General features: G+C 40.2%; 1 protein-coding gene across 1 annotated transcript in view; it reads right to left on the reverse strand.

Annotated features, from left to right (window-relative positions):
* LOC124596391 (integrator complex subunit 4) overlaps window positions 1-18,405 on the reverse strand; it is a 108,005-nt gene that overhangs the window by 53,071 nt on the left and 36,529 nt on the right. The window contains exons 5-6 of the mRNA XM_047135516.1: window positions 9,702-9,869; window positions 252-391 (exon numbers count right to left, since the gene is read on the reverse strand). Of these exons, the coding sequence (XP_046991472.1) occupies window positions 252-391; window positions 9,702-9,869 (308 nt within the window). The remainder of the gene's footprint in view (window positions 1-251; window positions 392-9,701; window positions 9,870-18,405) is intronic.

Genomic DNA, 18,405 nt, shown 5'->3' on the forward strand with positions numbered 1-18,405 from the left:
TAGGACGAAGCTGACAACCGGTATCAATAGGTTCAGTTGAACTGACTTTTTCATTTGAGTCCCAATGATGCACCGTTACACAAGCCCCAGTGAAAATGAATCTCCAGACATTTGGGCATGAAACCGTTTTTGGCAAATCTAAATAGCTGAAGAACACTTTTAGGAAATAAAGGGTGTTTTTAGTACTCTACCAATTACTCATTAGTCACAACAGCACTGACATAAACAGCTGCATGATTTTGCATACTTACTTTTCTGAATATGTTTGTCCCAGAACCCACACAATACGAAGTGCAACTTGTCGAACAATTTCATAGTCATCTTTGAGAGCCAAGCACACTTCTGAGTAGACAGAAGGATCTAATTTCAGACCACGCTCATGCAATCTTAGCTGCAAACAAAATAAAAGCAACACTTTTTTTGTAAATATTGCATCCTGCAGGGTATCATTTTCATTTGAACAAATCTGCTGATTAAGTATATGCAGGCAAGGTAAAAATGATCAATATTTATGACAATATAAAAGTATATACTTCACAGACACAGATGCTGTCATGTGGCTAAATAGAACTAGACATATAAAATACAGTTAAGAAACATAGCATTTTAGTATTAATTGTAGCAATTTATTTGTCAAAGGATGGATCATATTACAATGTTTGGCAAATGGAACATCTAATTTGGCAAAAAAGGTAACAAAGTATTTGGCAAAAAATAACTAAGACTCTGGCAAAGTAGTAACACTGAATATGGCAAAAAATAGCACCAAATCTAGCAAAAAATAGTAGTGATATGGCGAAAAATAACTGTCAAAAAATAACACAAATTTTGCAAGAAATAACACCAAATTTGAAAAAATAACACCAAATTTGAAAAAATAACACCAAATTTGAAAAAATAACACCAAATTTGAAAAAATAACACCAAATTTGAAAAAATAACACCAAATTTAAAAAAATAACACCAAATTTGAAAAAATAACACCAAATTTGAAAAAAATAACACTAAATTTGGCAGAAAATAAAATCTAATTTGTCAAAAAATAGCTCCACATTTGGCAAAAAATAATGTCAAATTTGGCAAAAAAAAAAGAGAAAAAATATGCAGTTGAAAAATAAAATAACAAAACTGGCATAAAAAACCTGTAATTGGCAAAAAACACTGAAACTGGCAAAAGACACTGAAAGTGGAAAAAAAAAACTTTAGCAAACACAGTAACACCAAATTTAGCAAAAAAAATGGAGGGCAACACCGAATCTTGCACAGAAAAACACTGGATTCATCAAAAAGTAACACAGAATTTGACAAAAAAATAATACCAAATTTGGCCAAAAATAACAGCGAAATTGGCTACAAAATAAAATGATTTTCTCCTGTCCCAACTGATAGTACTGCAAAACAGACACAAAATTCATGAGGGTATTTTTGATCCAGCAACGATTTTTTTCACCAGACGTGTTTCACTTTATTGAGATAAAGCATCATCAGTGGTCTGTAATTAAGTTTATTTACATTTTGATTTGCTTTTTAGATCAAAAAACAGTTCGTGACGAATAGGTTGGTTTGTACTTATGGTGATTTTTCGACTGTTTTCTCGCTTACATCAGGGTATGCTGTTAGACACCGATAATTTTCTTCTACTTTTTAGATGTTCTGCAGCACTATGCATTTCTCACAACGCACTTTTATGCACACCACTGTATTCTGTTTGTTTTTGTACTTCAAGTATGTGTTGATGTTTGTGTTTTGTAGTCTTGTCAACATAACATGTCCACTACTTTGTCTTTGGCTCACAAATATTCTTTTTTAAATTAGATTATTGTATGTGTGTAATTCTATTGAAGTACTGTATTTGAATGCTCTGATGTGTTCTTTATATCTGTAATAACTTCAAGTTGAACAAATATATTTCAAGGAAGACACTATACATGAAAGTCACAGATCAAGTAAACAGAGTAAGACGTGTGTACACTTTAACAGTCAAATCATAACTGAGTCCAAGTCTAGCGGCCGCTGGCTGGCTGGCCGCTTAGGTGGCGCTGCTGCTGCATGGCTGGCAGACAGCGCTGCATGTAGAGGACGTGCGTAACTGCGCTGCGGCACTTTGAAAGATCGGTGAGTCACAACACTTTTCCCCCCCATTGAATTTTTTGCACAGGTCTTGATGGAGGTGGCCTGTAGATTACTAACGTCCATAGGTGTTGTTTGACTGGCCGTAAAGTCTTGAGGAGGAGGCTTCCCGTACGGACAGAAGTGTCCCCGATGATAACGGGTCAAGATGACAGGAGACGTGGGGGTCGAATCTGCTGGGGCCCTGTGCACCAATCGGCTGTTGCGGCAAGTCTGGTTGTTTTAACAGGAGACATGGGCGATGTGTCCGCGTCCGTAGGAGAAGGAGGCGAGTAGAGTTGCTCCGACAGGTGATGGTCATCTGGTTCCTGCCTGGGCATGTCTCCTGGTGGCATTAGTTCTTGTGCTGGCACCGATACGATGGTGAGAGGACTGCGTTGTGAGTAATGAGAGATTCCAGTATCCCGAGCGTCAGGTAGAGCCGAAGGTGGTGTAGCGGCATCCAGAACAGGCGTTGCCGCCACACAAGGCCGAAGGTGGTCCGAATGACGCGCTGCAATACCCGTGTCCGTCTGGATTTCATACAGACGTTGGCCAAGGTGTCGTAAGATGCAGCCAGGACTCCATTTTGGTCGCCTGCCATATCCCCATACCCATACAAGGTCATCGGTGGTCAACCGGCCAAGCGAAGGCACCCATGGCCGTGAGGTGAAAGGCTGCAGAAGATGAAGTAGCGTGCGGGGCTGTCGGCCATGTAAGAGCTCAGCCAGGCTGTGGTCGCCCATGTGGGTGAAACGGTAAGAAGCCAGAAATTGGAGAAGCACATCATCAGCAGAAGAAGTCAGGAGTTTCCTCATCTGAGCCTCAAATGTGCGGACCAGTCGTTCAGCCTCACCGTTTGATTGTGGATGGAACGGAGGGGCCGTGACATGCATGACCCAATGACGGGCACAAAAATCCTCAAAATCGGAAGAGGCAAATTGTGGACCATTATCATTAACAAGAGTAGAGGGAAGGCCTTCCAAAGAGAAAATGCGAGCTAGAGCATTGGTGGTTGCCACGGTGGTAGGTGACATGCAACGGACAATGAAAGGAAAGTTAGAGTAGGCGTCAATAACGAGAAGCCAATAAGTACCTAAAACAGGTCCCGCAAAGTCAGCATGAATACACTCCCAGGGCTTCTCAGGCGAAGGCCACGGTGACAAAGATGACTTCGGGGCGGCGGCCTGTGACGCACAAGGGCAGCAGGCAGCGACCATGTGTGCGATTTCAGAGTCGATGCCGGGCCAGTACACATGACAGTGCGCCAGAGATTTTGTGCGAGAGACACCCCAGTGCCCTTGGTGAAGGAGGCGCAAGACTGAAGCACGCAACACGCGGCGAAGCATTTTCGGTGGAAAGGAGGATAACACCATCCCTAGCCGTGAGGTGGTAACGCAAATTGTAGTAGTTCCGCAATGGGTCAGAAGTCTAAGCAGACGGACGATCTGGCCAACCCTTTTGAATACAGTGTAAAACCCAGGAGAGGGTAGGGTCAGAACCCATAGCAGCCGCCAGCTGGTCCCCGGTGGAACCCATCCACAACCCGCTGCTCGGCAACATCCAGGTGGAAACACAAAAGTTTGTCCCTATCGAATGCCAGTCAGGACCCATGGGAAGGCGAGACAGTGCATCAGCATTCGCATGTTGAGCCGTCGGCCGGAAATGAACCTCATAATTGAAACGAGACAAGTAAAGAGCCCAACGCTGGAGGCAGTGTGCAGCCTTGTCGGGAAGTGACGTTGATGGATGAAACAAGGAAACGAGTGGTTTGTGATCTGTAACAAGATGAAACTTGGATCCATTGAGAAAAACACCAAACATATGAAGAGCATGAATAATGGCCAAAGCTTCTTTTTCAATTTGAGAATACTTTTGTTGGGCATCCGTGAGCGTTTTGGAGGCATAAGCAATGGGTTGTTCAGAACCGTCAGAAAAACGGTGCGCAAGGACTGCACCGACCCTGTATTGAGAGGCGTCCGTGGCAAGAACAAGACGTTGGCCAGGTCGATAAGTAGCCAGGCACGGGGCCTGTTTCAGCATAGTCTTCAATTTCTGGAAAGCCGCATCGCATGACACAGACCAGTGAAAAGGCACGTTTTTATGCAACAGGCGATGCAACGGCTGAGCCACCGAAGCAGCAGACGGTAAAAACTTGAGATAGTATGCTATTTTCCCCAAGAAGGCCTGCAGTTTCTTAACAGATGTAGGGCGAGGAATGGCATCGATCGCAGCGACAGTTTGCTGAAGTGGACGAATACCATCCCGAGAGAGTTGAAACCCCAAGTACGGGATAGATGCCTGAAAAAATTTTGATTTCTGAAGATTACACTTAAGACCAGCAGTCTGCAAGACATGAAAAAGTGTCCGGAGATTTTGAAGATGTTTGTCAGTGGTGGAGCCAGTGACAACAATGTCGTCCTGGTAATTTATACACCCAGGGACAGTGAGCAATAATTGTTCCAAGAATCGCTGAAAGAGAGCAGGGTTGCTGGCAACCCCGAATGGCACAGGGTAAGTGTTGATAAGGCATTGAGCATTTACAGTGGCTTTGAAATCGCTACAGAGATGAATATCACCATTTGGCTTAGCAACGACAATGACAGGAGAGGACCACTCACTGGAAGTGACAGGAATCAAGACCCCTGAAGCAGTGAGACGATCCAGCTCCCATTTGACCTGATCACCAAGGGCCACAGGAATGGGCCGAGTCCAAAAAAACTTAGGCCGAGCAGTGCGTTTGAGCGTGATACGAGATTCAAAGTCGTTTGCACGGCCTAACCCAGGAGAAAAAAGGGACGAAAATGTCGTCGACAAGGAATCCAATTGAGCATAAGGAATTTCATCAGAGATGATATTGACAGAGAGAGTCATCTATGGAGAACCCAAAAACGCAAAAGGCATCGAAACTAAAAAGATTCTCCGCGTTACTATGGTCAACCACAAATATGGGAACAGTGTGAACGACAGATTTGTAAGATACCTCAGCATCAAACTGTCCCAAGAGAGAAATCTTCTGTTTATTGTAAGTCCGTAATTGCCTAGTGACAGGTGACAGGATTGGAGAATCCAACTGAAGATACATCTGAGAATTGATGATAGTGGCAGCAGAACCAGTACCCACCTGCATGCGAACATCTCGACCAAGTATTTGGACAGTGAGGAATAACTTCCCCGAAAGGAAAGAAGTACAATTGACAGACAACACAGAATCAGAATCAGTGTCATGTTCATGAACATCATGTATGCAGTCGGATTTGCAAATGGATGACACATGATGCTTTTTTTTCCATTTGTGACACACGGCCCAACGTTGTGGACAATTGTCTCGTGAATGATTCGTAAAACACCGCGGACATGAAGGAAGTTGCTGTGGATTTTGCAGCAGTTTCTTAGAGGTTAGTTTCTGGTAAGGCCAAGGCTGCACTTGGGAGCGTACTGCGGCCACGTCGGCCGGCGGGGACACGCCACACGCTTCGTCAACATCACACAGAGGTTGTATTTCCCCAACGTCACCCCATGCCTCTATTTGCGCTCCAGCGGCGCGAGAAATTTCAAAAGACTGAGCGATGGATAGGACTTCATCTAGAGTCAGATTTGCCAACTGAAGGGCATGTTGCCTAACTTCTCTGTCAGGCGCCGATCAGATAATAGCATCCCATACCATGGAATAAGCGTAGGATTCTTTGTGAACTTCAGTAACAAACTGACACTTTCTACTGAGGCCGTGAAGTTCAGCAGCCCAAGTGCGACAGGAATGATTCGGTTGTTTTTGACAACGATAAAAGGCAACACAAGAGGTGACCACATGCGTTTGCTTTTGAAAATGACGGACAGAAGTGAGCACATTTCAGCAAAGGACAAAGACGCAGGATCTTTCAAAGGAGCCAATTGCGACAACAACCGATACATTTGAGGTGAAACCCATGAAAGGAACAGAGACTTAAATGTTTGTTCGTCCGTGACATGAAATGCCAAGAAGTCTTCCGCCGTCTCGTTGTGAGGAGGAAAAGTAGGTAGAGACAACGATGAGAGACACCCTGTATTTGATGCCACGATGAAATCACGAATCGCATTTGTGAGAAGTGTTTGCTGTTCTATGAGACCTTGCAATAGTTGCTCTAAAGTAGCCACGGAAACATGTGGGTCAACGATGGAAAAGAAAAATCCCATCCTCGCCGCCAATAAGTAATAACTTCAAGTTGAACAAATATATTTCAAGAAAGACGCAATGCATGAAAGTCACAGATCAAGTAACAGAGTGAGGCGTGTGTACACTTTAACAGTCCAATCATAACTGAGTCCAAGTCTAGCGGCCGCTGGCTGGCTGGCCGCTTAGGTGGCACTGCTGCTGCGTGGCTGGCAGGCAGCGCCACATGTAGAGGACGCACGTAACTGCACGGCGGCACTTTGAAAGATCGGCGAGTCACAACAATATCTTTGTGTCAAATGTCCTGCCTGTTATTCCAATGTATACCTTCTCACAATCTCTGCAACTGAGCTGATGGATACCACATTGTTGGTATCTGTTTAGTTTTGGTTTTAATTTTGGGATGTGCTTTTGTATGGAACTGTTTGTTTTGTAAGCAATGTTTATGCCTTGTTTTTTGAATATGTTTCCTATTTTATGAGTGAATTTGTTGTGGTAGGTCACTGTATGCCATTTTTTTGTTACACACTTCTTATAATAGAAAATTGATGCAACTTTCCGATATCCTCAGTGCTGAAAAGCATTCTTTTGGGTCTTCAGTTGTGAGTTCTTTCAGAAGCACAATGGATGCTCCATGCAACTCTCTTTCCATTTTAGTACTCACTTTGTCTTTCTCTTCCTTGCAGTTTCAATTTTTACTTCCACCTCTTCAAGTGCAACAATTGCAGCAAGATGTATGGCTTGGTTAGCTCTCGCGCTCTGAATCGCGTTGCAGTGCAAACTTGACAACACGCAACACTTGACTGCCAATTAAATCAAGAGCAAATGTGTATTTACATACTTGCTATTTTGCTTTCAAGCAGAGCTACTGAATCACTTGGTACTTGACTCAATTATTCGTCAAGTGTGAACCAGCCTTTAGTGTACCATCATTGTGAGAAGGAGGTGAGGCTTTTTCTCCCAAACAGTTTCTTTCCTGTTAATGGGCATCTAAGTTCTCATTTATTTATGCTTGTGGCCATCTGCCAAGTTACAATGTCCACACTACACTACTACAGTTACAGTAACAAGAGCAACAATATTAACAATAATTATTCAACAATGATTGCTTTCTGAATAGACAAATTTTGAATTATCCTACCAGAAATGGAGAATATTCTGGAGGATCAGATACCATTTACTTAGTTCTGTGGAGCTACTGCTGGATGGAGGCAGGAGAAATATCTACACACTATAAGTAAAAAGGATATGATTTATGTTTTCATGCTCTGGGCCATATTAGGTTCACTGAGGAGTATGTGTCAGTGGCTGGTTCACAGTAGCAAAATTAAGACATACACTCATAAGCCCTAATCTTCCCTGCATTTACAACTGACCAGTTGTAGCTGTCATATATTTTATAAGATTTCATGTAGTACTCAGTGATACTTATTAAAGACATGAAGAACCTCATTTCGATTGTACTGGTTCATACTGCAAAGTTTTAAGGAAAAAATGAATACTGGCTGTTCCAACAGCGAAAGAATATTTTATGTAAGGAACTCAAGACAACCAACTATGTGGTCCAATAACTCATCTTTTGAATTTTCAAATGCTAAATGTATGTACATCTTACATTCATTTCGAATATACAGAGTGTCCCATTTATCTTGACCACCCTAAATAACTGTTTGTCCAGATGCAAATTACAAAATGTTTCAAGCAAATGTTCTTTAGCCATCAGGGGGACATCAATCAGCATGATTGCCTTCGTAGTAGCTTTGTTTTTTTTTTACAAAGATATGAACAGCGGTATGACTTTTTAAAATGGCACCCTGTATTTTTTATTCAGTAATTCATTTGCTCTCCTACAGACCTATTAAAAAAAGTATCACAGTGTACCATTCACTGAAACACAACATTATTAATTACATAACTTAACACTGACATTGACGCTCCCAGCGCTTAGTGCAGGTACTGGCGGTAATGGAACACATCCATGTGCTGATGTTGACAGGGGAAAAATGTAGTAGAATGCACACCACCCATCATTCTGTCAACCATTGTCAGCTGAAGAGTTCTGTGAGTAGAATGTACACCAACAAAGAGAAGATAGAAATGCTGCTCATCTATGGGGAATGTAAGTTAGCAGAACAGTAATTGCAATAATGTTTGTACATTAAATACAGTAGTTTAGTCCTTTTAAATATTGTTGTGTAGAGTAGTCATACAGTACAGGCTGCCCTACCTACAAACTGCATCAACATTATGTTTCTTTTATTGTTGTTGTTGAAGGTAGGCGAAATGCTATGCAGGCAGCGGAACTGTACAGAGAGCGATATCCTGACAAGAACCCACTTTCCTGACAGATGTTTTCTCGTCTTGTTGAGAGGCTTCAGGAAATGGGAAGTTTCAACCCATGACAACGCAATCGTCGTAGCACTCGCACAGACGAAGCTGACAAAGTTACTGTTCTTGTTTCTGTTGCTATGAATCCACATGTGAGCACACAACAGCTTGAACACGAGACTGGCATTCCTAAAACCAGTTTACACTGTATTCTTACACGTCACCAGTTCCATCCTTACCATGTACACCTACATCAAGAATTGCATGGGAATGATTTCCAGAATCATGTACAGTTCTGTCAGTGGGCACAGCAGCAAATCCTTGCCAACCCAAACTTCTTCTCCAATATTCTATTTATCGATGAATGTTCCTTCTCAAACAAAGGACAGGTAAATACAAGGAACATGCATTATTGGTCCAACGACAACCCACGATGGCTTAGACAGGTGGAACATCAGTGTCAATGGAGAGTTAATGTCTGGTGTGGGATGCTTGGTACTACAATTATTGGCCCTTATTTCATCAATGGTAGTCTAAATGGCACAGGGTATGCCAACTTCCTCAAATGAATTCTTCCTCCTCTTCTGGATGAAATGCTGCTAAGAACCAGAATGCTTATGTGGTATCAACACGAAGTATGTCCAGCATGCACGTAGCGTTCTGAACCGAAGGCATACTGCCAGATGGATTGGTCGAGGACGAACAGTTACTTGGCCTGCTAGGTCTCCTGATTTAAATCCTCTGGATTTTTTGATGTCCCCCTGACAGCTAAAGAACATTTGCTAGAAACAATTTGTAATTTGCACCTGGACAAACAGTTATTTAGGGTGGTCAAGATAAATGTGACACCCTGTATATAAGAGAGAGAGAGAGAGAGAGAGAGAGAGAGAGAGAGAGAGAGTAAAATCTTCAACACAACTTGGACGTTGATAGAGACAAGTTATAATAATACAGGCTTCTTGGGGCGCTAGGGAGTACAGAACTTCCACAAGAATCCCAATTTGCTTTCCTCTCAGTATTACATTATGAGAACAGGATCTAGCTTACACACATTTTGATGATCTAAATGAAATTCAATAATAGTAAACCATTAAGGAAAGCAACATCTGCTCACCATAGTATTGAAGGCAGCGCTGCGGACACGAGCTTCCTCACAATGGGTGTAGTCCCCAACAAGTCTCAAGAGTGGTTGTATAGTTCCAGCATCAGAACTTATAGAAACTAATTCACCCAGCAGCTCCAAACATTTGCATTTTACAGAATGGCTGGTATCTGAAAGATACTGCAAAAATATGCATGGTAATTGCACTTTATATATACAGTAGATACTTTTAATTAACAAGTGGCAGCTGATATTACTATCTGCTTTGCTAAATGAATTATCAGATTGAAATTTGTATAAATTCGCTTTTTCATTTATTTATAAATCAATACTAACTCATTATCTACTTTAACATACAGGAGAAACTTAGGCTACATATAAAAAAAGGATACTTAACAGTACGCAATTGTTGACTCTACTGCATACTGTCCAAAATACTTTTAAAAGGTGTTGATAATTAAATTTCAAATGTAATAAAGTTTGGACAATTTCCAACTTACATTAATAGCAAGGGAAGCAACCTTGGATATATATTTCAACACCAAGGTGATAACACGAAGGTTCAGTGACTATAACTTATCGATATGATACAAGCTTGAAAAACAAATTAACATGACAACTTCTATACAATACATATACAAGAATTACAAAATCTTCTCTATAAACCTCCCCCCTTTCATTGTTTCCTTTGCAGAGATCCAACAACTGTAGCAGAACTTCGAACCTGTTGTTGTTTCTAAACTTCAGAGAACAGTTTAGACACAGGTTTCCAAGTGAGCTTCGTATTCAAATGGCATTTGAAACTGTGTGCTGATCCAGGACACAAACTCAGAATCTTCACTTTCATGGACAATGTTCTTACCAGGCATGATTCATTACCCTTTCTTCACAGCTTCAATTCTGTCAATAGCTTTTTCTTACATTCCAAACTTTATAGAAGCTCTCCTGCAAAGCTTCCTGGACTAGTACTCTTAGAAGAAAGCATATAATGGAGAAATGGCTTAACCAAAGCCTAGGAATTGTTTCCAAAATGAATCCTGCATTATGCAGTGGAGTGCGGACTGTTGTATGAAAAATACATTATGAAGCTTTTCTACTGTTATATGTTCACATGGAATGTGTATAACTCACTCTTCTGGGAAATACAGCAATCTCTTTTAACTGTGGTTGTCGCATTAAAAAATACCTCTTTCCTTAGAATCACAATCAACAGACAGAATGTTTCACTTCCAGCTACGTATACACATTATTTGTAAACAAACTCTTTGCAACTCACTTGCGCAGTCCTAATCAGCAGAGGCTGGCAATCCCAGAGCAAATACCACAGAGAGGTTGTCAAATATCAATTTTTAATTCCATATTTTTGTAAAAAATAACCTTTACACTGTTACAATACAATGGATGTCCCTCCTAAGAGTCATAATGCGCATTTTTTCTGGTGTTTTCGTAGATAGCTCCATTGTAATTTTTGCAATGGAGTCATCCCAAACAAATTCTGCTCACCACGTCTTTCGTGCAGGAAAAATAACCAGTACCCCGACAGCGACAGAGCAGAGCTGCTGCACACTTTGTGTTTTAATGTCCCTGTTAATACATACCAAATAAAACAAACACAGAAATAGATTAATTATTTGGGACCAGTCAATCAAATGTGTACATTAAATTCCACTTTAAAAATGATTTTGTTCATAATGTGAAACAAACCAATGCTTTCTGTCAACAACGGGCACTGCACAAAAGACGTGATGAGCAGTTTTCGTCTAAGGTGACTTCAGCTACACACTGCAAAAACAAAATTGCAAATATCTGTTGAAACACCAGAGAAAATGTACCTGATGACTCTTAGGAGGGGCACCTTATAAACACACACACACACACACACACACACACACACACACACACACACACACACACAAAAAACCATGCTGTCAGTTTTTAAGGAAATTCAGAAGACATATCATCAAAGTTACAGTACACATCTAGATATTTTAAATGACAGTTTCTATAAATAACATTAAACATGAAATACAGCCACCCATTATACCACAGGTGCTCCTGCCCATCTAGCATTAGAGTTCAAGGGGTTGTGATAGATGCCTGAGCATTCCAAATAAATTAATATCATACCGCCACAAACATACTTCACTGAACTGTATTACACTTTCCCGTCATTCCATATAATGGAATCACTGCACCATCTTAACCTTACTGCAGGGCTCCTACTGGTAAATGGACGTTCTGAAGTTGGCACTGAAATCAAATGTGACAAGAGAACACCAGCACCTCGCAAGACATAGGGCAAGGCCCACTTACATCACTGCCACACTCAGCACTTCCGCTATGCTGAACGGCTTAAGCCTCACCCAGTACTAAAAGACTCCCACATACTACTCAAATTTTAGCAGTCAGTGCCACCAGCATTTCTGCTTTCTTCAGTCCAAGGATTCTCTCATGTACATTAGAATGGCACAAGGAGAAGCATAACGGCGTGACTAACTTTTTAGCAATACCTAAATGCCTATACCACAACAAACACAGATATTCATCAGTTTTCTTATATTTTGCCAGATCCCCTAATACAACAAACAATTTGCCATCTTTGACAACTTGCTCCAATTAAATTTTTTCAGCACTCATAAGTGAGCTGCAGTGCAAAACTTACTATATCTCTTAGCATAAATAATACGTAAATTTAAAAATAATAAATGACCAATGTAAACACTAGCTCAGAAGTCTGAATTCAAAAGATACACTGATTTCATAATTTTATTATAAACCATAATTTGTTTCGGAAATTTTTCTTTGATTGCACATAACTGAAATAACAGTTCTTTGTTGATGAAATCTGAAATCAGATGTGGGTTATCTTTAAGCACCCTCAAGCAGCTACAAAAGTGACAGTGGGCTAAAGAAGTATTTTGTGAAGAATTTTTTGTTGGCTATTGAACCCACTGAAACAAATTCGGAGGTAATTTCATATAATATGGCATTTATGAGGGCTATGTTTAAAAATTTTACAACAAAATAGACACTCTTTGATACAAATCACTTTATTGTTTCTCAAAATATTCATGTTTAAAATTTACTACTTCTGTATGTGTTCAAACCAATATTGGAAACGTTTTTTTTTTTTTTTTTTTTTTTCACTCTGATGTTGGTACCACAAAGGCATGGTTTTTGTAGGATCGAGCACCTTGTTAAGGTGGTGATCACTGCCCAAGCGTTATACAATAATCATGACAAGTACTGCACAAATAAAGAAAGAAACAATCTATTTCTTGGAAGCACTTTGTGAAAGAACCTCTCATGCTGCTTTCAATTCATCTTCAAAGATCTTAACAGTCAACTGCTCCTTAATCTCCAGCTCATATAAATATATCAAAGGTTTGTCTCATGTTACAATAATGTACACTCTGACATACTAGTCTGCTATTTACTGCTACAAATCATTAATATTGAGCAAGACCGAACCTGTGTGAAATACAAGCCTGGTTTTTCTCTCTAGTAATTGTTTGTTTACTTCTGGCAAAGACAGCCAAATGGACCCAAGATATGTGGTTGAATTTTAAAATTATTTAACTAAGTTCTGGTGCCTAGGTGTCAAGTACAGACCCATTATGTCACTCATTTAATCATCACACAGTTTACAAAAATGTAAGTAGAATGCAGGCAGGAGTGTGATAATTTAAATAATGTTTGCAACTTACACAATTCTGACTGTAAAACAAATAAAGTTTATGGCAATCTTTAAGTTCCTTAATTCACTCAACTAAAGGATGAATGAAATCACTAAAAGCAGCACCACATTAGTGTTTGCTACTAAGTTCATTTAACTACAGGAAATCACATGCAGGTCCACGGCTAGGGTACAAATGTAAATGTTCTGTTGGAGCAGCTACAGCAATATGTGTCCTAACTACTTGTGCTCAGGTAAATCAGCCTTGATAGCCACAAATTATTTGCACTCTTATAACTCTGAACAACAAACATTTACTTACAAATACATGTTGATGGTAAGTAAATCCTAAATTAACTAGGCAAGGCATGTCCCCTAATCAGCAAAGAAGTTCTGACTCTCTACTACCATGGAGCATTGCTAAACAAAACAACTAGCGAGGCTGAATTAAATATCTTGTTGGAAAATGAGTTCAATGCCCAGAGGGTATTCTTCAGTCACATTGTGAGTCTGTTTTGGTTGGTAGTACTTGTGTTTGAGTCTGAGGCCAGCTTGGAGGCACAAGTGTGGGGGGCAATTCTGGAAATAGGTATGTCTGTTTTATCCTGTCGTTTGAGACAGCAGTATTTTACCATTTGGTACAACATCCTGTGTTTTTTCTCCTCTTTTGATCAATTAATGTGTGCTTTTGTACAGAGCTTGTAAAGGGACTTTGACATCATCTGTACACAACATAACACGCACGTATGTTTGAAGATCGCAATGCATGAAGGTAGATGCTGTTCCGTGTTGGAGGCTTGATGTGGGTTAACACGTGCAATGTGGTTCCTCAGGCAACAAATGAAATCTGATGGGTCCTGGTCTGGTAGCTGTGAAGCTCTCGGATTGATGTACTTGCCGGGCAGTCAAAACTTTTGCCACATACGAGCTCCGCTGCCAATGAATCTAACTCAATTTTGTAAGTAGAGTACTGGTCAAGTAAGACCATAGGTATTGCAGGTGCCCAGCAGGTGGCATGACATATTAATGCAGCCTTTAAAGAACAATGCCATTATTCGACCATGCCATTACTCACCAGGTGCACTTGGGCGATGCACATTGTCATGTCTGGAAATTCTCCAATGGACACACCCACATGACAGGCTATTTTACTGTGCTGAAATTGATGGCATGCACTAGCGCACTAATGACAATCCATCTGCAAATCAGGCCAGACAAAACGTTTTGACACAAGGTGAGTCGATGCCAGCATGTCATAGGTCGATGAGGCTGTTGAAAGGACGTCTGTGGGAAGTGGGTGGCAGAGAGGGGTGAGACCTTCCACTGGAAGTCACAATATAGTTTGATATCAGAACCAAGAACATCAATAAGTTTTAACTGAAGGCTAGACGATATATTGTGAAGTAGCTTCTGCGGTTCCTCATTAGATTCCTGTGCAGTTGCAAGCCGAACAAAATAAACAAAATTTGCCACACTGTCAATCTGTGACAGACAGTCAGTGACCACACTGTTTGTGCCTGAAATGCAGCAGATATCAGTGCTGGATTGAGCAACAAAGTCCAAATGGTTGTACTACCATGGTGAAAATTTGTCGTCGTTCTGTCCAGAGGCATAGATAAGTGGCTTGTGATTAGTAAATATGATAAATTCTCTAGCCTTCAACAGTGGTCAAAAGCATCTGACTGCTTCAAATGGCTCTGAGCACTATGGGACTCAACTTCTGAGGTCATTAGTCCCCTATAACTTAGAACTAGTTAAACCTAACTAACCTAAGGACATCACACACATCCATGCCCGAGGCAGGATTTGAACCTGCGACCGTAGCAGTCTCGCGGTTCCAGACTGCAGCGCCTAGAACCGCACGGCCACTTCGGCCGGCTCTGACTGCTTCATATACAGACAAAAGCTCACAATCATAAGAACTCCCGTTCCGCTGAGAAACAGAGAGCTCATGCACCATCAACTAATGTAGCGAATAAAACAGCTGCTTATAGTGTTTCATAGATGTGAATGAGATCGTGGGCCAGCCACCAGAGATGTTCTGGATTTGGCATCAACAGTTGTTTTGTTCAGTGACACTCCACGCGAGAAGAGAGAGAGAATATCTTCATTGAAAAGGGATGCATCTTCCCTAGTGTTAACTTACCGCAAATTTCTAGGTCTTGCATATCATCAACATGTATCTGTAAACATATTTTTGTTGTCCAGAGTTATAAAAGTGCCAATAACTTGTGTGCTATCACAACAGTTTGTACTAGTTCTTCTAGTATCTGTATGCTTATCGCTAAGGATCACCAATGTCCGAACAGCTATGACGATATCCTTCAGAACTACTTATATGCATGTGTTCAGGCAAATCAGCCAAGATAGCACAGAAATTAATGAATGCTAAAAAAAACACAATTATTTACAGATACATGCTGATGATAAGAAAGACCTTGATACTTGCAAATTGAAGTAAAATTAATGTTAGGCAAGATGTTTGTCTATACAGCAAAGAAGTTCTCACTCTTTACTCCCATGGACCGTTGCTAAACAAAACAACTGCTGATGCTGAATCAAGATTGCCCCTGGTGGCTGGTTCACAAACTATGACACTACAAAACACAGTAGCTGACTGTCTTATTCGATACAGTACCAACCAAACAAGCTCTCAAAAAATCAAAGTTAAATCATGTTCACTTGCATAAATTTATAAGTCCAACTGTAATTAACAGAAGATAAATTGCAAGATCAGCGTTACTTTTCAAATTTTAAAGTTCTTCTCAAGGCAACTCATGGAAGTATAAAAGTTTAACACTACCCTTCAAAAAAGTCAGAAAACTACTGTCTGATGAAAACTGCTAAGTTTCACATGAAAACTTTTGAATACTACAAGTCCATACTGTTGTATCGAGATATTTTCAAAGTCCTTCGTTGTCAACAGAAAAATTCTAAGTCCACAGAGCTGTATTGCGAAACTGAACTCTGAAAAATTCCAATACTTTCACGAAGTAGCTCACTATTCATGTATCCTCTCTTCACGAAGTAGCTCACTATTCATGTATCCTCTCCTAAAGCTTGATGTAAACTGATTAGGAGCTTAGATGGCTGCTGGCTTTCATAAATTTTCTTCTGTCATGGCAAATTTCCAAAAATACATTTATCATACAATATTTACACATGTAAAACACTTATTCCATCACTGTTCTGGAGTGCATCTGGGATATTATTAACTTTTGTGCCGATAGTTTGGCTGACAACCTTACAGCCATTCTCAAGGCAAGCACTTGCAAGATTTTTCAAGCACTTTACACTATGGAGTAAATGCACATGCTTATCTACTCCACAGTGTAAAGTGCTTAAAAAATCTTGCAAGCCACTCACCTTGAGAACGGCTGAAAGGTTGTCTGCTGAAATTTTGGTGAAACAATTAATAATGTCCTCGATGTGCTCCCGAACAATGGAATATTCAACTGGGAAAACTTCAAAAAACTTATTTACAGTAACATTTTCTCAGCTTTACAATGCTGTCCTCAGAATTACAGTGGCTAGACTAGTTCCAGAGATATTAACAGTTTTGGCAATGTGGTATCTAAATAATGCAAGTTTGTTACTAAATAATTAAAAACATGATGAAATGAACAAAAATACTGGAACATATCTTAGCCTAATTTAGCATACTCCAACTATCATTTTTATTCATACTTTGTTGTACATCAAAATTGAGGTTTTTCTGTCACAGAATGCACCTTCTCGGTTATAATTAAAATTTTATTAAAGTTACAAAAATCATTAAACAAGCTTTGAAAGAGTTCCTCAAGTGCTTGGTTTGTAAGAGTCAGCCTAGTTGTCATATAGTTGCTAACTTTAACATTTCATGAATTTCTATAAAAAAAAACTTTGGTGAGAAATAACTTGAGAAAACAAATGGTCCAATCGAGGGTCTGTTTGGGTGCTTGTACTTGTCTTAATTTCCTCTTTCCATTGGTATATTTATATATTTTCTGGCAGTTTTAAATCATATTTTGCTAACGTTTGGTCTGTTCAATTAACAATAAAGTCTCTCATTTCGCCATGATGCAGCTTCACACTGCCATACACTCTTAACAGTTGCTACAGCCATACACTCTTAACAGTTGCTGTCCTAGGCTTTTTTTCCGGCATCAGTAAAGCTGGCAGTAATGCTTTCTTGCTACCCACTGGCCCCAATACCCTGTATCATGTGCTCTAGTGTCCGCCAATTACAAACTCAAACTGTCATATGCTAACCACCTGACCCAAGCTAAGCAGTTCAAAACAGAGCTAATGTGTCAGAAAGGATGCAAAGAATGTGTCTGTGTCTGGCCAGCCTAAACTGTTAGCTGTCATAGAACCTTGCATGCCCCCAAGTCCATCCTAGAGTGGCCAAGCATCCATTAGGTCAGTACAAGGCACTTGCACACAGCTGCGTCTGTCATTAAAGTTCTGGCATTTAGCCACATCTGGCTGTCATCTCACAATATGGATATTGCATTTCCTTGGTTGAATTTATTTAAGATATCTTTCCCTCAACTGATACAAGTATATTTTCGAGTTTCAAGCAAACTGTGCAAAATCGCTGGGAATAGATCTTGTTCACATCTAAATGCTTGTGAAAAATCAAATGTACTGCAGTCTTCACCAAGCATAATGCTGTCTCTAGCTCAAAGTAAATCATATGCTGATCCAATTGAATCACGCTGCACACAACACTGATACTTTCTGAGCAACAACTGATTTTTTTGGTTCTTCATGCAATTCATCACTGATGGAGACATGAATAAGCTGAAACTATGCAAAACAATTACCCTCTGCCATATAGCATATGATGGCTTGCAGAATATACATGTACTTTTCTGAAGACAATTGATCACTACAATCTGACCAAACTGATTTGAGGCATTGTTTAGCTTGATCTTTATGAGGGGAAAAAAAATCATCCAACAGTAACATCCATGAGAAATTTTCATTTTTTTCACAACATTCTTTCCTTAAAGTCCCAATGTAAACAAACTATTCAGACAATTTCCGAGTTGCTAT

Source organism: Schistocerca americana, chromosome 2 (assembly GCF_021461395.2).
Source record: "Schistocerca americana isolate TAMUIC-IGC-003095 chromosome 2, iqSchAmer2.1, whole genome shotgun sequence".
In the NCBI taxonomy this organism is placed as follows: domain Eukaryota; kingdom Metazoa; phylum Arthropoda; class Insecta; order Orthoptera; family Acrididae; genus Schistocerca; species Schistocerca americana.